We start from the raw sequence: 21,034 nt of genomic DNA on the forward strand, positions 1-21,034 counted from the left end.
TGGTTGTCGTTTTATGTCTGGCTTCTTGCCCTTGGTATCGCGTTTTCAAGGTTGCAGGGACCCTTTTGGGCTATGGCTCTGCAGGGGCAAGTAGTATAAGTCACCCCCGGATATCCTCTGGACCTCCTGGACCTCGGCCCTGTCACCCTGCAGCCTGTCTCTTGGGCCTTCTTGTGATGGTAGAGGGCACTTGTTCTGGACGTTGCTCCCACTTTTCCTCATGCTATGGAAATCCCAGCCCATCAGTGGGACTGTGTACCAGGGGCACCTTTTGATTAAAAGCCTGGGGCAAAATGAATCTGGCCTGAAGTCCTTGGAAGAAGGAGGAGGAGGCCAGATAACAAGTAATTGAAACAATTCCTACAGCAGCTTGGTCAGAGATTTTAGTGGTTATCAAATTATGTCCCTACCTTTTAATTTCTTGTAATCTGTTTCAAAAAGGCAGAAATAAGATCAGAAATATGGAGCAATATTTATGCACAAAGATGTCCCCTGCAGTGTTGTTTATGATAGCCCCAATGGGAAACAACCTAAATAGCCAATCATTAGAGAGTGACTTAAGCAAATTATGGTAAAATATTACATGGCCATAAAAATTCTACTTACAAAGCAAAATAAGATTCTTGATGTTGGGGAAAATACCTATGACAAAATGTTAAGGAAAAAAAAACTTTTTAAAAGCAGACTGGAATTCTCTGTATGCATTATGAGATCATGTGTAAAAAAGAAAAATCACAGAGAAAAAATAAACAGAAGCATATGCCAAGCCGTGTGGTGCAATTATGGTTTTTAAATTTTTTCTTTACATCTTTCTGCACTTTGCAAATTCTCTGCAAAAAGAACATGCATCACTTTGATCTTCAGGACAACAAAGGAATAAATGGGAGGAGAATGTTCCTCTGCATATGATGAAGGAGGAACCAGAATTTGGGGGCTACTGAAGCCCTGGCTCAGACCTGGGAACCATATGGCACCTGAGGATGTTTTTGGGGGATGCTGTGGGGTGGTGGGATTGCGTGAGGTGAGAGTGGCGTGTGTTCACCTGGAAGATAACTGACTTAGACAGTGGTTGGAAACACAGATGCCTTCAAGGGTCTAGCAAGTATCATAATTGATACTTGCAAATGAGCAAAGCTGTGCAATACGATAAGGAGTGGTGGGGACTGTGGCAAAATGGGAGCCACACACCCAGCCTAAAAGAAGTGGCTGCTGAAGTGGCAGTGGTTGCTTGCCTTCAGGAGTGGGGGCTCCATGTGGCCAGACTTTATGTTCTTCAAAGAAGCCAAAAATTCATACAAACATGTGCGTGTGTGTTGGCGGGGGGGGGGTTTGTTGGGTTTTTTTGTTTGTTTGTTTTTTAGAGATAGAGTCTCACTCTGTTGCCGAGGCTGGAGTGCAGTGGTGCCATCACAGCTCACTGCAGACTGCAGCCTTGACTACCTGGGCTCAAGCTATCCTTCCACTTTAGCCTCCTATGTAGCTAGGACTGCAGGCACACACCACCACGTCTGGCTAATTTGTTTTATTATTTGTAAAGATGAGATCTCCCTGTGTTGCCCAGGCTGGTCTCGAACTCCTGGGGCCTGTGTCTCCTCCTAGGGCTCAAGCGATCCTCCTGCCTCGGCCTCCCAAAGTGCTGGAATTACAGGCATGAGCCACTGCGCCTGGCCTCATTGTTTTTTAACATGTGAAATCTCTAAAACACTGGCATCTAATAAAAAAAATATTTTTGATGCCATGCAGTCCACATCTCTGGGCCAGATGTGGGTGAGCCACAGAGTCTGCGACCTCTGACCTGTCCCTTCTCCTCCGAGGTGGCTTCCTCTTCCATGGGCTCTGTTAAATGCTCCATATGGGTGACAGGCCTGCAGCACAGACTGAAAGGGCTTTCCTTTTGTTCTTTCTGCCAGAAAACGAGCCTCCATCTCCACTGGTCTCTGGGATTATTGATTACAACATGCCCCTCACCTCTACCTACCTGAAGCAGATGAAGCTTCGAGTGATGAATTCCCAGGAGCAGGTAAGGCGGCTGTCTCCCCTCACCCCACCTGGAGGCGTCCTGACTTGCCTGGCGGTGGTTGATTCTTTCCAAGACTAGGGGCCACAGCTTGTGTAAACACATGGGAAATCAAAGAGGCCCTTATCTGGTTATCTGGGCTGTCCAGGCGGAGAAGGGGGAGGCAAGAATGTGTTTCTCGTGAGAGGGTCTCCTGTGCAGACAGCCCTGCGGGTCTTCAGGGAGAAAACTTTCCCCTTGGGTGGGCTCATGGGAGGAGGGGGAGGAGAGGACGTGGAAGGGAGGGAGCCGCAGCCCTGGCCCCTGGAGTTGTTTTCTCTCTGCTCTGCCCTTTATCGCTGGCCTCTTGCCACCTTCCCCCAGAGAGGCAAGAGAGAGTAACCGCCTGCCTGTGGCCTCTGTCACTCTTGGGGCCCAGATGGACTAGGGGATAGTCCTTGGAGGGTGGCCCTGGGGCCTCCTGGCCGTCCAAGCCTCCCCAGCTGGGGTTTGCCAAGGGCCATGAGACACCATGGAAACAGTCTATGAAAAGAAACTCCCTCTCGCCTGCCTTCCCACACAGTCCACCTCCTAACCCTTTGCAAAGCAAGTAGCCTGACTGTCTTTCAAAGAAGGACTAGGTGAGTTTCCCTCCACCTCCACCCCCCGGCCACCGCCTAAAACCAGAGTAATCACTTCTTGCCTTTGGCTTGGAGTGTTCTCGTCTCTTAGGACATCCAAACCCATCATGTCCTTGTGGCCCTAGCAGGGGATTGGATTCTTTCTCTCCCATTGAAAGATGGGTCAGAACTCGAGTCTGTCTTCCAGCCCTGGGTGCGGCTGTCCTGTGCAGCCGGTCTCTAGCTCTGGGTGCGGCTGTCCTGTGCAGCCGGTCTCTAGCTCTGGGTGCGGCTGTCCTGTGCACTGGTGTCCTTGACAACCCCAGCGTGCGTGCTCTGAGGGGGTGGTGGCGGCTCCTCGGCCAGATCCATGGTGATGTAGCAGGACACGTGCAGGTGGCATCTTGGCCCATGATACCCAGTTTGAGGACTTCAGCTGGGTGGCTTGAACCTGCAGAGCTGTGTATTCCTTTCAAGAGGTGGAGCGGCCAGCCCTCCTGTCCCCATACTGTGCCCAGACCCTAGAGGCTGTGTGATGTAGGCTTTGCTCTGAGCGGTAGAACTGTTTGCTAGAACTGTGTTTTCCACGTCTTCTCATCTGAGCGTGCCTGTTCTGGGATGGTTGCATCTCCAAAAACTTCACATCATCACAAATAATTCCAGTGGGGAAAATGGGCTTGGGTTGGGTTTCCAATGCGCAAAGGCAAAGTAGTTTGGGCTGCAGGGGTGTCGGTAATGAGGGTGTCGCTTTTGTTATTGGTTATAGAATCCCAGCACCACTGTGCAGCCTCTGCGTTAGGTCTCCTCTGACTGCCGCTGAAGAGCAATCTGTGGCCTTTCTTTCCTGTAGCCATCCTCACTGTCACCGGCACCTGGCTTCGTAAACACGGTTATGACCGTGCTCATCTGTGCCCATGAAGAATGAAGCACAAAACCGAAGAAACAACCGGGAGCACAGCCCCCTGGTTTTGTTTCCTACAGAATGGCACTAAATCCAGGTCACCACTAGAACCAGTAGTGGTCAGTGTCGTGCAAGTTGCGATCTCTCACTAACGAATCAGATATTTGATCTGGTTAAAAATCCTAACTGTATCTTCACTTGCGTCAATGGAAGGAGGGGAGTTAAGACTATGGGTTAGGTGCTTTAACGAGGATTCAGTCATTCCGCAAATATTTGTGGAGCTCTGTTCTGTGAGCCAGGCTCTGGGGATTAGCAGAAACAGCAGTACCCCTAGATTTTTTTTCTTCTTCTTCTTTTTTTTTTGAGGCAGAGCTGGAGTGCAATGGCCCGATCTCAGCTCACTGTAACCTCCGCCTCCCGGGTTCAAGCGATTCTCCCGCCTCAGCCTCCCGAGTAGCTGGGATTACAGGCGCCTGCCACCACGCCTGAATAATTTTTTATATTTTTTGTAGAGATGGGGTTTCCTCATGTTGGCCAGGCTGGTCTTGAACTCCTGGGCTCAAGCAATCTGCCTGCCTAGGCCTCCCAAAGTGCTGAGATTCCAGCTGGCATCCCTGTATTTTCTTCTGATCTAGGGGAGACAGACACCAGCCAGAGGATCGCACACAAATGCCCAGCTCACAGCAGGCGGTGATAAACAATGGAGGAAGTGATCAGTGGGGCATTGCCATGGTACAGAAGGACACGTGGCACTGGGGGTACTTAGGGTGGGCTGGAGGGTGGACTGAGGCAGGGGTCAGGGAAGCTGTGCCTCAGAAAAGGAGCTTCAGCTGAGAGTGGAATCTGAAGGGAAGAGAGTTCCAGGCCAAGGGAACAGCTTATGCAAAGGCCTTGTGGCTCAAGGGAGGACCAAGCCTGCAAGAGATTTGAGGGGCTGGTGTGGCTGCAGCAGAGAATGTGAGGAGTTCTGTTGCCAAAGCGAAAGGGGGAAGGCACAGTGTTGGGTGCATAAGCACCTGATGAGTATCAGGGGATGAACCGTAGTTCATGACATGAGATGCAGGAATTGCCCTAGTGAGGCTCTGGCAGCTCCCAAAGGAAGGAAGGACTGTGGAGGGCATTGGTCTCCAGGGTGCTCTGGGAGTCCAGCTGGGGCAGGGCCAAGATCGAGGTGGCCTCTGCTTACAGTGGGGCTGGATGTGACTTCCTCAGCTTCATTAGTAGTTTCCAGGTGGGAGTGTCTGAATGTTGCCAGCTTCTTCTGAGTGCAGCAGGAGATGGAAGTTCAGGCCTGCCTTTCACCACCTGGCAGGTGAAGCAGCCTCCCGCCTCATGCCTAGAGCCCTTCATCTGTCAGTCTTCCGCACTCCGTGCAAAGCAATGAACTCTCAAGGCCTCAGCCTCTTAGGCAGTGCCGTTATCCCTGTTTTATGGCTGGGCACGTGGCGCAACATGAAATCACATGGCTCACCAGATTATTTATCTGCAGCATCAAGGAAGGGCCAAGGACCCAGCAGTCTTTGATTCTTCAGCTTGAGTTAGAACTAAAAATACATATACTTCAATTACTAGCTTATTTCCTGTGCAGCAAAGGCAGGCCAGGGTGGGTGAATGACTCCCCACCATCCAAACACAGCCACAGGATAGGTTCGGCTGCTGTCAAATCCGATGTCCCAAGACAAGGCTTTGAGAGTGGTTTCATCACTCTGACCACAAAATGCCAAAAGAGGACATCTGTAGTGTTTGCAAATTTCTAATGCAGGTTACATGGAAAATAAACCCAATTCTAAAGTAACTGGTAACCAGGATAAATATTTTGTTTTATTTTATTTATTTATTTCGAGATGGAGTCTCACACTGTCACCCTGGCTGGAATGCAATGGCGCAATCTCGGCTCACTGCAACCTCCACTTCCCAGGTTCGAGCAATTCTCATGCCTCTACCTCCCGAGTAGCTGGGATTACAGGCGGCTGCCACTAGGCCCGGCTAATTTTTTTTGTATTTTTAGTAGAGACATGGTTCACTCTGTTGGCCAGGCTGATCTCGAACTCCTGACCTCATGATCCACCTGCCTTAGCCTCCCAAAGTGCTGGGATTACAGGCATGAGCCACTGTGCCCAGCCAGGATAAATATTTTATTAATGCTGAACAAAGCTCTGTGTCTGAAAACTTTGGGCAAGAAAAAATCTCAATAATCTGTTTATTTCTAACATCACGTATCCAAGAGACAAATGGTAAGATAAGGAGAACATTTTCCCTCACTTTGCTTTGATCAATATGCAGGTGGTGGGATTTTCTTGAGGGCTGGACAGAATCATGTTACTTGTAGGCCAGTTGTATTAGATTAATATGCTGGAAAATGAGTCCTTCTCTGCAGAGGGTATTAGATAATATGAAAATTCAATAACAAGATCCACAGAAAGAAGAAAGATTCTTCTTGAAGTCTCATTCAATGCACCCAATATTTATAGTGTTGTCAAGATACAAGGCACCACTGTGGGGGTTAGACTCCACCCTCTCGGCACCTCCAGCCTAAGACACGGACACCAGGAGCTGTCATCAAAATGGCCACACTGAGCAGAAAATAGTGGAGTGTGGCCTGATCAAAGAGTTTTTTATTTGGGAATACTCTTATAAAGCTATAAAATGGAAATTGTATTTAGTTGTACAGAGGAAGGAGCCATCTTCTTGGAAGGGGCAGGGAAGGAAGATTTCAGGCCCATTGTAGAAATTAGCTGTGGAAGCAGAGAGACAACTGTGCTCCTTCTCCCACCCAGAGGAAGCCGAGGCCCAGAGAGGCTCAGGGCTCAGCTCTGGAGGACTGTGGGCACCTCCCTTGCCTCCCTCTCTGCAGTTCCTGGAGCAGAGCTAATGTCCTGCTAATGGTTTTAATGGCCCTCAGAGCAGTGTGTGAAGTGGTGCGGCTCCATTGTCTGAGCCCACGTGATGGAGGTTCTAGCTTGCCCCCATTAACCTCTGCCTCCCTCTCCTCTACTGTTCTGTCCCGGCCCAGAATTTTCCTTGGGTCCTGGAGGGCAGGTGAGGAGGAGCAGACCCCTTCACAGACAGTGAGCTCTTCTTAGTAGAGGGGACAAAACAGCAGCCACAGAGCTGTCACCCGGGACAGAAAACAGAAGGGGCTAGTGCCAGGAAGTTCAGGGGCACTGGCTTATTTATTTGTTATTTGGAGACGGAGTTTTGCTCTTGTTGCCCAGGCTGGAGTGCAATGGCACGATCTCGGCTCACTGCAACCTCTGCCTCCTGGGTTCAAGCGGTGCTCCTGCCTTTGCCTCCTGAATAGCTGAGATTACAGGTGCGCACCACCACGCCCGGCTAATTTTGTATTTTTAGTAGAGATGGGGTTTCTCCATGTTGGTCAGGCTGGTCTTGAACTCCTGACCTCAGGTGATCCACCCTCCTCGGCCTCCCAAAGTGCTGGGATTATAAGTGTGAGCCACCGCGCCGGGCCTGGCTTACTTTTAAAATGGTATTTGGGCAAGCAGAGAGGGCCTGGGTGAGGGAAGCTGAGAAGTAACAGCTGGAGCAGGACCTGGGGCCAGGGGAGGCTGGAGCCAGTTTGGGGAACAGAGGAGAAGGAGGCCAGGACTCTGAGGAAGCCCCCTCCTTGGAAGCCAGGTCCAGGAGAGAGCCCTTCCTCAGTCAGCACTAGGGAGCGAGGTTCAGATTTCAAGCAGGAATTTTCTCAGGCTTCCATCCCCCTAAATGGAGAAGGAAACAAGCCCACCCTGAAAAACTCTCCACCACCTTCTTTTTTTTAAAGAAAACTGTGATAAATATATAAAACCTGAAATGTGCCATTTTAACCACTTTTAAGTATATAATTGAGTGGCATTGAGTATATTCACAATGTTGCACAACCATCACCAACTATCTATTTCCAAAATTTTTTCATCACCCGAAACAGAAACTCTGTACCCATTAAGCAATAATTCCCCTTCCTCCCCTCCCCCAGCCCTAGTAACCTCTATTCTGCTTTCTCTGTATGCAATTGGCTCTTCTAGGCACCTCATGTCAGTGGAATCAGATAATATTTGTCCTTTTGTCCTTTTGTGCATCATGTCCTCAAGGTTCATCCATGTGGTAGCATGTGTCAGAACTTTATTCCTTTTTGTTAGTTTTTTGAGACAGGGTCTCACTCTGTCACCCAGGCTGGAGTGCAGTGACATGATCACAGTTCACTGCAGCCTTGCCCTCCCAGGCTCAATCTGCCCATCTCAGCCTCCTGAGTATCTGGGACCACAGGCGAGCACCACCACATCTAGCTAGTTTTTGTATTTTTTTTGTAGAGATGTAGTTCGCCATGTTGTCTGGGCTGGTCTGGAACTCAAGCAATCTGCCCGTCTCAGCCTCCCAAAGTGTGAGGCATGTGTGCTATTGCCCCTGACCAACTTTATTCCTTTTTATGACAATAATATTTCATTGTATTAACCATAGATTTTGTTTATTGTATTTGTATTTATTTGTATTAGCCACATTTTGTTTATTGCATTTGTTTATGCATGGACATTTGGGTTGTTTCCACTTTTTTGGCTAACTACATTTACTTTTTAATCATTATCTTTTCTCTTTCTTTTCTTATGAACCGTCTCAATCTCCCCCCTGCCCAGAAAGACCCCCAAATATGGGCAGACACAAAGGAGAAGGAGTGTTAATGGGTTACTGTGAGAGACTGTCACTTATTCAAACAGTGCTGACTCATGGGGTTCTTACCATGGAGAACCCAAGAGTACTGACTTAGACAACCATGTTTAGGAGCCTGATAGCAGTGATGATTCCCTTCTCTCCTTCCTCAGGCTGCCCTGCAGCCCAGGTGAGCTGGGAGTTCAGAGGAGTAATAGCAGAATGGAAACATGGCCTCGTCTCCTGCTGTGGCTCAATGTGTGTGACCTTTGATGGTCTCTTAAAGAAGCAGAGGTGGCCGGTGCAGTGGCTCACGCCTGTAATCCCAGGACTTTGGGAGGCTGAGGCGAGTGGATCACAAGGTCAAGAGATTGAGACCATCCTGGCCAACACAATGAAACCCCATTTCTAAAAATACAAAAATTAGCTGGGCATGGTGGCGCGTGCTTGTAGTCCCAGCTACTCGGAGGCTGAGGCAGGAGAATCGCTTGAACCCGGGAGGCAGAGGTTGCAGTGAGCAGAGATCGCGCCACTGCACTCCAGCCTGGCAACAGAGCAAGACTCAGTCTCAAAAAAAAAAAAAAAAAAAAAAGCAGCTGCAGAGGTTCTGAGATGTTTCTTTTTTTTTTTTTTTTTTTTTTGATGGAGTCTCACTCTTTCACCCAGGCTGGAGTGCAGTGGCGCGATCTTGGCTCACTGCAAGCTCCGTCTCCTGGGTACACACCATTCTCCTGCCTCAGCCTCCCAAGTAGCTGGGACTACAGGTGCCCGCCACGACACCCGGCTAATTTTTTGTATTTTTAGTAGAGACAGGGTTTCACTGTGTTAGCCAGGATGGTGTCGATCTCCTGACCTTGTGATCCACCCACCTCAGTCTCCCAAAGTGCTGGGATTACGGGCGTGAGCCACCACGCCCGGCCTCTGAGATGTTTCTTTAAAGTTAAAGAGTAATCTCCATGGACTAGAAATAGAATGTAGAACTTCTAAACCAGTAGAGTGAATAAAAGAAACACAGAAAACTTAATCAGTCCAGCAAGAGTGATTAAGGGGACTAAACGAAGAAACCACAAAAAAGAGATTTATGTATACATATAAAATAAATATAAAGGAATATGATAAATAAATGTATATAATAAATTACATAAAGTAACATAATACAAACAAGACCAAACTACTAAATATAAAAAATGTGAATGGGTTAAATTTCATTACACAGTATCATAAAAAGCTCAGACGGGCCTTCCTAAATGGCATTTGGTATTTACAAAAGACATTTATCAAAATGACGCAAAAAGGAAAATTAAAACAAAAAAGAGGGAGTAGCGCTATTAATGTTAAATAAATGTTCAAGGCAAAAAAAAAGCATTAAGTAGGGCAAAGTGTGATATTTTATGATGATCAAAGACAGTTTCCCAGTGACACTCCAGACCTTGGAGGTCTGCCACTGGGGAGGTGAGGAGGGCTGTTAAGCTTTGCTGTAAGTGGCAGAATCTTTCTAGCTCTCAGCGTATCTTTGCCATCTCCACTCTCTTTTCACCATTTGCAAATTTTGCTACTGTCTTGGAATAGCCATTTCTCTAGACTGTTCAAACTTTGAGCATCTGTGTCTGCTCCTGAAAATGTGGGTGGACCAATAAGTGGGATAGACCCTGTGGCATTTGTGAGGATATGGGGTCTGCTGCTTTGGCTGCCTAGATTTTAGTCTGCCTCATTCTCTCCCCACGGGGCTCTCCCACTGAGGCCACCACTTTCCTCTCAGTTCCCAGCCTCCCAGGCTTCTACCCGTCCCACCAACTGTCTTCCCTACTCCCAGCCTTGCTGGTCTGCTTCTGGCTTCTTTCCTTTGCTCCATCTATTACCTCCTCTTGTTGTGTAGCTGAGCTGCAAGGGCCTAACTTGCCACCCTGAGAGCACGGGAAAGGCCTGAAATGCCATTGGCCACATTTTCAGTATCTGAGAATCTATAGCCCAAACCTTCGTCCTGTCTCAGTAAATTCCTGGCCCTGTGGAAGGTTTATGCTGCAGCAAGAAAACAAAAGCAACTGAAATACTGTCCTTGACCAGGGCTGCTGTTGGGATTTCTCTAGGCAGAGGACAATCTTTGGAGCATTTCTGCTGTGAGAGGACGTACAGCTGGAGAAGCTGCTGTGAGTTTCTACCTTGTGCCCTCAGACCTTCCACCACAATCCCAGGGCAGCTCACCTACAGAAATCGCTTCCAGGTGGCCTTTTACCCCTTTTTAAATTGTTTTGATTTATTTGCATTTATTTACTTTTTATGTTTATTTTTTATTTTGAGATGGAGTTTTGCTCTTGCTGCCTAGGCTGGAGTGCAGTGATGTGATCTTGGCTCGTTGCAAACTCTACTCTCAAGTTCAAGAGATTCTCCTGCCTCAGCCTCCCGAGTAGCTGGGATTACAGGCCCCGGCCACCACTCCCGGCTAATTTTTGTATATTTAGTAGATACGGGATTTCACCATGTTGGCCAGGCTGGTCTCGAACTCCTGACCTCAGGTGATCTGCCCGCCTCGGCTTCCCAAAGTGCTGGGATTACAGGGGTGAGCCACCACACCCGGCCTGCATTATTTTTATTTTTATAGATAGAATACTTTTTTTTTTTTTAGATGGAGTCTCACCATCACCTAGGCTGGAGTGTAGTGGTGCGATCCTCACTGCAGCCTCCGCCTCCCGGATTCAGGCATTTCTCTTGCCTCAGCCTCCTGAGTAACTGGAATTACAGGCGCCCACCACCAAACCCCGCTAATTTTTGTACTTTTAGTAGAGACGAGGTTTCACCATGTTGGCCAGGCTGATCTTGAACTCTTGACCTCAGGTAATCCGCCTGCCTCGGCCTCCCAAAGTGCTGGGATTACAGGCATGAGCCACCACACCCGGCCTCTAGAATACATTTTTTAAAATCATATAGAAAAATAGCAGACCCTGCCCCAGCCTCCCCACTTCAATTTCTACTCTCTAGGGACAGTCTCTTTTCTTTCTTATCTTTTAGCTGTCTCTTCTGGTATTTAACTCCTATTTTGAAATAACCTGCTTATACTATAAGTTCTTGATTTTTCATTTGGGGCTTTTGTTGTTGTTAATTTCTTGCTGTAGGAAATAAGTATTTGCACTCTTACACCCTCTCATAAATACACTTATTATTTCTCCTTCCTCCATCCTGCAACATATCTATACCTCTCTATTTAGATAAATTGCTATTCATTGTTTATATTATTATGACTGTGTGCATATTACTCATAGCTGACCCAATTAGCATATGCTATGATTACATTTCCTTACATTTCCTTTCTTCGGATTCCCCAGAGTTAGTCATTGCCTCCTTTTCCCCATCCGTAGCTCTCTCTCTTTTGATATTGCCTATGCTGTGTGTGTTGTCATTTTTATTTTTATGTACTCAGATGTATCAATTTTTTCTTCAAATCGCTTCTGCATTTGAGTCTTAAAAAGGCTAACTCCACTCCACCCCCATGTTTTCTTTTAGTATTTTTATGTTTTCATTTTTTTGATAGACTATTTTTGAGAACAGTTTTAACTTTACAGAAAAATTGGGAAGATAGTACAGAGTATCCACATTGCGCACTCCTCGACACACAGTTTCGCCTATTATCAATGTCTTACGTTAAGGTGATACATTTGTTACCACTAATGAACCACATTGCTACATTATTGTAACTAAAGTCTATAGTTTATTTAGATTCCCTTAGCTTTTACCTAATTTCCTTTTCTGTTCCAAGATTTCATCCAGGATACATTTAATTTTCATTGTAACATTTAATTGCATTTAATTGTCATGTCCCTTTAGTCTTCTTTGGGCTTTGACAGTTTCTCAGACTTTCCTTGTTTTTGATAACCTTGACAGTTTCGAAGAGTACTAGTCATGTATTTTGTAGGATTTAGAAATTTGACGTTTTTCTCTATATAAAACCGGGGTTATGGGTTATTAGGAGGAAGACCACAGACATGGAGTGTCATTTTCATCACATCCTGTTAAGGGTCTATAATACCAACGTGTTTTAGGACTGTTGCCATTGGCCTTGATCACACCTGTTGAAATAATGGTTGTCACGTTTCTCTGCTGTGAAGTGACTTTTCCCTCTTTCCACACTGTGCACTTGGGAAGGAAGGTACTGTGTGCAGCCCACACCTGAAGAGTGAGGAGTCATGCTCTGCCTTTTTTAGGGTGAATTATCGACATAAATTATTTAGATTGCTTATGCATAGGAGATTTGTTTCTCCTCCCCCACTTATTAATTTATTCAGCCATTTATAGAAGTGGAGACTCATAGCTGTTTATTTTATGCTTTGATGATCATTCAATACTTCTTCATTTTGTTGTACAGATTGTTCTAGCTTTGGCCATTGGAGCTTTTTCAGTTGTTTCCTGTGCTCTTTTGCCATACCTCATTGGTGTTTGGGGTTTTTGTTTGTTCGTTTCTTGTTTTTTAGTGCTTCTTTGCTTTCTGGCGCTGTAAGACTCCAGGCTCATCTTGCATATTTCCTGCCCCAATCCTGGAATCAGTGATTTCTCCAAGGAGCTCTGATTCCTTTTATTGGAAAACCATTTTAAAAACCAAAATATCTGATCGAGACCATCCTGGCTAACACGATGAAACCACGTCTCTACTAAAAAAAAAAAAAAAAAAAAAAAAGCTGGGTGTGGTGGCAGGCGCCTGTACTCCCAGCTACTTGGGAGGCTGAGGCAGGAGAATGGTGTGAACCCGGGAGGCGGAGCTTGCAGTAAGCCGAGATTGTGCCACTGCACTCCAGCCTGGGCAACAAAGCGAGACTTCGTCTCAAAAAAAAAAAAAAAAAAAAAAAAAAATCTGGCTGGGCATGGTGGCTTACACCCATTATCCCAACATTTTGGGAGGCCAAGGCAGAAGGGTCTCGTGAGTTCAGGAGTTCAAGACCAGCCTGGGCAACATAGTGAAACCTCATCTCTATATATTTTGTATAAAACAAAACAAAAAAACAAGATCTGGGCACTATGTGTGCTCATTGGTACTGAAGTATCCTTTCTTGCAGGGCCTTCCAGCTGACAGAGCAAAAAGCATACATGTTTTTATTTTCATTTTTTATATTTAATCTTTAATCCATTTGGAGCTTATGCTGACGTATTCTGAGATACAGATTCCACTTAACCCTTTTGTCTCAGCATCATTTGTTAAATACGCCACTTTCTCCCACTGATTTGAGATGACACCTTTAAAACTTACTAAGTTTCCATCCAAAACAGAATCTACTTCTGTTTGGTCCATTGGGCTCCTTGACTATTCATGTAGCAGCAACAAACTGTTTTAAGTGTGAAAACTTTATCATATGTTTTAATATCTAGTAGGAATTGTTTCTCCTTTGTTGACTTTCTTTTTAAAAGTTTTGCTGGCTTGAAAAAAGGCATTACTTTGAAAAAAAATAATTGTTCCTTTTTTTTTTTTTTGAGACAAGGTCTCCCTCTGTGGCCCAGGCTAGAGTGCAGTCGCAAAATCTTGGCTCACTACCACCTCCGCTGCCTGGGCTCAAGCAATTCTCCTGCCTCAGCCGACTGAGTAGCTGGGACTACAGATGCCCACCACCATGCCCGGCTAATTTTTGCATTTTTAGTAGTGATGGGGTTTTACCATGTTGGCCAAGCTGGTCTCAAACTCCTGGCCTCAAGTGATCTGCCTGCCTCAGCCTCCTAAAGTGCTGGGATTACAGGCATGACCCACTGCACCCAGCCAAAAATTGTTTAATGCCTAAAAATGTTTGTATTCCCTTTTTGGTGGAGGAAAAATACTGCAGCAGCACCACTGATCTGACCACACGAGCATTAAGTGAAGATACTTTATCCCAGGCCTCTTTGTTCACTGACAAACAGAGGTGGACTGAGAGCCAGGAGCACTATGAGCCCAGTGTCAGGATCGGGGGGCTCTGAACATGGATAGCACAGCATTCCCCATCCTCCTAAAATGGTATCATGCAAAATAGCGCATTTCTTTAAAACAAATTTTTTTTTTGGCCGGGAGCAGTGGCTCACGCCTGTAATCCCAGCACTTTGGGAGGCCAAGGTGGGCAGATCACAAGGCCAGGAGTTTGAGACCAGCCTGATCAACATGGTGAAGCCCCGTCTCTACTAAAAATACAAAAATTAGTCAGGCGTGGTGGCAGGAGCCTGTAATCCCAGGTACTCAGGAGATTGAGGCAGGAGAATCACTTGAACCTGGGAGGCAGAGGTTGCAGTGAGCTAAGATCGCACCACTGCACTCCATCCTGGGCAACAGAGCAAGACCAAGACTCTGTCTCAAAAACAAACAAACAAAAATTTTTTTTAAGTAGAAACAATGCCTCACTTTGTTGCCCAGGCTGATCTTGAACTTCTGGGCCTCCCAAAGAAAATAGCGAAAATAGTGCATTTCTTTTCTTTTTTTTTTTTTTTTTTTTTTGAGACAGGGTCTCACTCCCGTTGCCCACGGTAGAGTGCAGTGGTGCAATCACAGCTCAATGCAGCCTTGACTTCCCAGGCTCTAGTGATCATCCCAACTCAGCCTCCCAAGTAGCTGGGACTACAGGCACACACCACCACACCTGGCTAATTTTTTTGCCTTTTTTTATAGAGATGGGGCTTCACGTGTTGCCCAGGCTGGTCTTGAACTCCTGGGCTCAAGCGATCCTCCCACTTTGGCCTCCTAAAGTGCTGGAATGACAGGCATGAGCCACCATGCCCTGTGAAAATAGGGCATTTCTAAACTTGAGAGGGAATGATTTATCAGAAACTTTTTTTTTTAAGAGAACAGAGAGAGGCGAGAAAAGCTCATCGTCAAACATCTTTTGTTATGGGGCATTATTTTTGTAATCAGTATATGTTCTTGAACATCCTGAGGTGCTTTCTAGAAACTTACTACAATTTCCAAATTCTCACAGAAAGTGAGCATTTCTTCTCTTTTGTGAGGGCAACCTGGGCTGGGAGAGGTCTGTGTCTTTTCTTTCCTCTCGCTTCCCCGAAGCTGTATGGGAAAGTGGAAAACAGCCACCACCCTGTCTGGAAAGCCAGTGTCATGGGGTTGGCAGATACCCCGAACCTGAACAGCTCATTGTCCCCAGCAGCTCCTTGAGGCTCGAGCCCCTTCCGGGCTGCAGACCTCCACCCCCACAAATGCGAGGATGCCAAGGTGGCCTTTCAACTTTATTATCTGGGGAAAAAAATGCAGGAAGCACTCGTAATTTACTGTTGCAAGCAGGAGAGCTGCCTGGTGCTATAAGCAGCAACCCTGCATGCAGGGCTGGCCTGGGGATGCTTTGTGTGTGTCAAGGGAAAAGCTTGCAGAGGTCAGGAGCTGCTACCTGGGCGTCCATGAATGAAGAGAGGCAGTGGCTGTGTCCTGCAGAGCTCTGGCAGTAAAACACCCCTGCCAGGCAGCCCAGGGAGCTGGCTCCTGCTCTGTTTCTAAGGACAAGAGAGACCTAACAGGAAAGGAGACGTCTTTCCTGGGCTGGGCCAGGAAGGAGCAGCTCAAAACATCCAGACAGTCCCTGTACCGATGGCCGCCCTTGTGACCGCCACATCCTGACCGAGACCCAGAAGGGATTCGTGATCTTGTGGCTAAGTCCTGTTCCGTTTTGCAACTAAACTCCTCACTCCAGCTTTTGGGTGCCTGTTTCACCCAGAACTAGTGGGATATTTTGGGCAGGGTGCTTTTCTGCAGCCCTCCCTGGTTTTCCTTGCTTTTTATTTTGAATGCGGGACCCCTGATGGCTTTGTCAAGCCTTCTACTTAAGGCACTGAAACTCAGGCAGCTCAGCCCCCTGGCAGCTGAGCATTTAGTGGTTGTGGCTTTTACACAGGTTCTTGACCCACCCTGACTCTTGTCAGCCTGATGGGTCCTTTTCATGTGGGGCCCAGATAGGCCCTGTCACCCCCAGCAAAGAGCAGCTCCAGGAGACCTGACTCCACGGGGCGGGTGGGTGGGCCCGGGCTTTGTAACCAGACCTGGAGGGTGCAGGAGGGTTTCAGACACTTCAGCAGCTGATGTCTGGAGATCAATTAGAGATAATGGCTTTGGGTGGACTGGAAGAAGCATGGCCAAGCTTTTTCCTGGTCATGATTGTGTTTACCTCATTATCGGGGTTTTTTTTTTTTTTTTTTTTTTTTTTTTTTTTTTTTTTTTTTTTTGAGGGTGGGAGGGCATAGTGTTGCTTTGTGAATTTGTGCTGTCTGCTTTGTTTTGCTCGGGATGACTGGGTGTGGATCCCAGCAGGCGGGTAGCTCCCCCACCCCTATTCAGACTGAGAGGCACACAGCACAGCTTCTGCTCACGGCCCACCAGACCCTTGTCCTCCCTGCAACACAGCATCCTGTGGTTTTAAAGAAATTTCCTAGGCCAGGTGTGGTGGTTCATGCCTGTAATCCCAGCACATTTTGGGAGGCTGAAGTGGGCGGATCACCTGAGGTCAGTTCGAGACCAGCCCGGTCAACATGATGAAACCCTGTCTCTACTAAAAATACAAAAAATTAGCCGGCTGTGGTGGCAGGCACCTGTAGTCCCAGCTACTCGGGAGGCTGAGGCAGGAGAATCGCTTGAACCTGGGAGGCAGAGGTTGCAGTGAGCTGAGATCATGCCACTGTACTCCAGCCTGGGCAACAAGAGTGAAACTCTATCTCAAAAAAAAAAAAAGAAAGAAAGAAATTTCTTCCTTTATTCACTCAAAAATCATTTCCGAGGTTCCTACTACATGCTGGAGGTCATTCCAAGCATGGAGGATACCGCAGTGAATGAGACAGATAAGGTACCCATCCCTAGGAGCTCACAGACCTGGAGATGATAAACAAGGCAATATAAAAAAAATATGCAAAAGGAGGAAATTTGGGGTAGATAATTAAAATAGAGTAAGATGACAGACTGTGCCTCAGGGCGAGAAGGCCTCTCTGAAGAGGCGGCATCCGAGCCAAGGCCTGAATGGTGAGAAGTGGCCAGCCCTGCAGAGATGAAGTGGGAGGGCTTTCCAGGCACGGGAGACAGCACATGCAAAGACCCTGGGGTAGGAACAGCAGTGGGGCTCGGATAGAGGAGCAAGTGGGAGCTATGCCTGGGAGCCGTCTTCAGAGGCAGCTCTCCCAGGGCCTGCCAGCCAGGTACACATGTGTTGTGATGTGAAGCCTAGTGGTGATCTTTCTCTGCCAGGGGGGAGCAGGGCAGGGACCTGGGCCTGTCTCAGGTCGAAAGTGGAGATGAGCACCTGAGAAGGGAGTCCAGCGACTCTGGTTCTAGGTGTGCCTCTGCCCCACGAGCCATCTAACTTATTTTATTGGGGTGCAGTGATTTGTTCACAGCTCACTGCAGCCTTGACCTCCTGAGCTCAAGCGATTCTCCCACTTCAGCCCCCCGAGTAGCTGAGACCACAGGTGCGCAACACCGCACCCAGCTAATGTTTGTATTTTTTGTAGGGATGGGGTCTCGCCATGTTGCTCAGGCTGGTCTTGAACTCCTGGGCTTAAGCAATCCCCCACCTCAGCCTCCCCAAAGTGCTGGGACATGAGCCACTATGCCCCAGCCATCTAACTTCTTCATGCTACAGCTTCCCTATTACTAGATCAGCAGGTTTGGGTTAGACATTTGTGGCTTTCAAATTTTGCATTTTGATGGAGGAACCCCTTTCTTCAAGGGACTGTCTTTTGGGGAGGAAGTTGAGTGGGTCAGGGGTCAGCAGCAGACAGGCGTGTTGCTGGCAATGCTGGGCACGGAGCCCAGAACCCGCGCACTTGCCCCTTTTGTCCCCAGCAGCCCATCTGCCTCTCCTGCACCACCCCAGGAACAGGCCTGGGCAGCCCTGAGCTTTGGCCTGTGGTGCTGAAGACAGTCAAGGAGAGGGGCTTGGTCCAGCGCAACCATAAGCAGCCTCCTCGACAGATATGAGTCACAGAGCCCATGCCCTGCCAGCCCCATGGTCATTCTAAGGCTCTGGCATTTAGAATGGCTCTAAATACCTCAAGAAGAGATAAGATAGAAACAGAAGATGTTCTTTAACTGGGATACTCCTGTGGCTGAGGAAGTGCCCAGGCACACTTGTGCTGCAGCTGTGACAGTTTTCCCTCCTTCGGAGTCCACAAGTGAGGGAACTAAATGCTCGTCTGCTCCCCAGGCACCACAGTACGCACGGCAGGTGCCTGGACGTAGCATCCCTGTGTCCTCTTCAAAGAGTCAAGAGGCTCCTGTGTCCTCTTGAAAGAGAAAAGGCCACATAGGAGTGGGGGATCCTTGCCATCTAGTCCACCCGCAGACAGGAGCCATGTGAATAAGTCAGGAATGCTTTTGACTACAGGCCCCCAAACGCAGTTGACTATAGCAAAACATGAAGTTATTTTACTCCTAAAACAAGAAGAATGGAGGAGCCGCCACTGGTGCCGTTTGCAATGTTGGGTTGATGTCTCTGCGATGTTGTTGAGTCTTTTCCTCATGGTTGCAAGTTGCTATTGCTCCAACCTTGTCCATGTTCGAGGCATTGTGTGGATGTCTCATTGCTGCAAGAGGGTCACATGGTTCCCAGCTGTAAGGGAGGCTGGGAAAGAAAGAATTTCATGTTTCTACCCTCTGTGGTTGAAAAAGATAAGGGAGAATGTTGATTCAGGGTATAATATCAAGAAAAGTGGTTCACAGTCTCTGCCACAGCCTGGGCACCATCAACTAAACTTTGACAATCGCTTTGGGTGTTAAGATGCCGAAGGCTTGGGCAGAGAAAAAGAATGGTAAGGAAAGGAAATGGGGGAAGTGGGGAGGAAGAAGAGAGGAGAGGGAGGTAGGCAGGGGAGCAGGAACAGCAATTGTTGGGGGCCTTCTGTGTGCTGGGTACCCCCCAGACACAGAATTCAGTTCCTCAGCACACAGGGAAACTGAGGCTCGGCTTTAGAGAGCTTAAGTAATTTGTGTGTGTGTGTGTGTTTTTGTTTGTTTTTGTTTTTTTTTTTTTGAGATGGAATCTCACTCTGTGGCCCAGGCTGGAGTGCAGCGGCATGATCTCAGCTCACTACAAGCTCCACCTCCTGGGTTCAAGTGATTCTCCTGCCTCAGCCTCCCAAGTAGCTAGGATTACAGGCATGTGCCACCACACCCAGCTAATTTTTGTATTTTTAGTAGAGACGAGGTTTCACCATGTTGGTCAGACTGGTCTTGAACTCCTGACCTCAGGTGATCCACCTGCCTTGGCCTCCCAAAGTGCTGGGATTATAGGCATGAGCCACTGCGCCTGGCCAGTAATTTGTCTGAAGTCACAGAATTAGTAAGAAAGAGAGCCCTAGTCTCTCCAACCTTAATGCTGTTATTTCTCAAGGGAAGAGGTGGGGAAATAGAAAGGAAAAAGAAAGCAACAGTCAGAGTAGGGACAAGCTGAGGCCACGGCAGCACCAGCACCAGCACCATCGGCTCCACATGAACAGACCCAGGTCTGCTTATCTCACCACTGCGGTCCCTGCACCTGGACCGGGCCTTGGAGCATAGTAGGGGCTCAATAAATGCGTGTGGACTGATGACTGAGTTATTACTTAGTTTTCATAGTACCATCACTATCCATAGCTACGGTTCAGGCGGTGCTCTGTGCCCAGCACCAGTCCAGGCCTCTTCAGCTATCGCTGCATTTAGGCCTCACTGCAACCTTCAAAAACAAGTCCCTGCTGTTGTTCCCTCATTTTAGAGATGAGGAAACCAAGGCTTGGAGAGCCAAGTCACCTGCCTGAGGTCACACCAAGCAAGGGCCTGAGTGCAAACAGAGCGTGTCCGCAGCTGCCCACTCCCCTCCACACCTGGACATGTCCCCCCACACTAGATTCAGCCCCAGAAAGGTCCCCATGCAGCATCCCGGGCCCCAGAGCCTTGGGCCATCATCCGCGCCGGAGCTGTGGGCTCTGTCATGAAGGGACTGAAGGCCTAGGAAGGAGGTGCTGCCTGCCTCTTTTTCTTGGTAACCTGCCCCTGTTTCCCTGCATGGCTTCCTTGGATTGAGTGAACGTAAGTTAGTCTCACACCCCTACAGCCCGTGGAGGGTCCTTACCTCTCCTCACCTGCCAGAGAGCCAGCTGGAGTTTCATCCCTTCAGGCTTCCAAGGCCAGCCTCCTTCCAAGGCTTGTATGGTGAAGCCCTGGGGTCCATCCCAAGGCAGGGCCTCACAGCAGCCCTAGCCCATTCCCAGGTCTTGGCCCAAGGGAAATCTCTGGCTGCATCTGACTCGCTCTGGTGGGTTCCTCCTGCTCTGCTGGAGGTCGGTGAAGCGCAGCACCACGTGGCCTGGCTCAGTGGTCTCACCTTAGCAGGGCCCACCACACACCCTGGAGACCCATACATCTTGGTCCAGCACAGCCAGTGGCTTCTAGCTCCATGACTGTGGATGTGTCACCTGCTCTCTGAGTGCCAGTTTCCCCACTCTTGGGTGACTGGGTGAGTCACTTAATCTTCCTCCCAGAAGCCCCTAGTCTTCATGTGCACAATGGCAAATGAATATGAACCTTGTTATTTGGTGGATTAAATAACACATACACACTGCCCAGCACAGGTGCCTGGTGTCCAGTGGGTCGCAGTAATCGACTACAACGAGCTCCAGGCTGCTTAGCCATGGAAGCTGGCCTGGCTTGCTGTTTCCCCTTTTGAAACTTCTACTGAAGCATAATGCACATTCAGAAAAGAGCATGCATCAGTCAGTTTCACAGCTCAGCCAAGTTCACAAACTGACCTCACCTCCTGTGACCTATGTCCAGATCAAGAAACAAAACATTGGCACCACCCTAAAGACCCCTTGTGCTCCCTCTAGTCACTGCCCCTGGGACAGGGTGACCACTGACCTGACTTCTAGGAGCATACATTGATTTTACCTGTTCTAGAACTTTATAGAAATGGA

General features: G+C 48.0%; 1 protein-coding gene across 1 annotated transcript in view; it reads left to right on the plus strand.

Moving 5' to 3' along the window:
* Positions 1–21,034, plus strand: part of NOL4L (nucleolar protein 4 like) — a 143,462-nt gene that overhangs the window by 73,550 nt on the left and 48,878 nt on the right. The window contains exon 4 of the mRNA XM_030825684.1: positions 1,911–2,020. Within this exon, the coding sequence (XP_030681544.1) occupies positions 1,911–2,020 (110 nt within the window). The remainder of the gene's footprint in view (positions 1–1,910; positions 2,021–21,034) is intronic.

The sequence above is a fragment of the Nomascus leucogenys genome, chromosome 13 (genome assembly GCF_006542625.1).
Source record: "Nomascus leucogenys isolate Asia chromosome 13, Asia_NLE_v1, whole genome shotgun sequence".
In the NCBI taxonomy this organism is placed as follows: Eukaryota; Metazoa; Chordata; class Mammalia; order Primates; family Hylobatidae; genus Nomascus; species Nomascus leucogenys.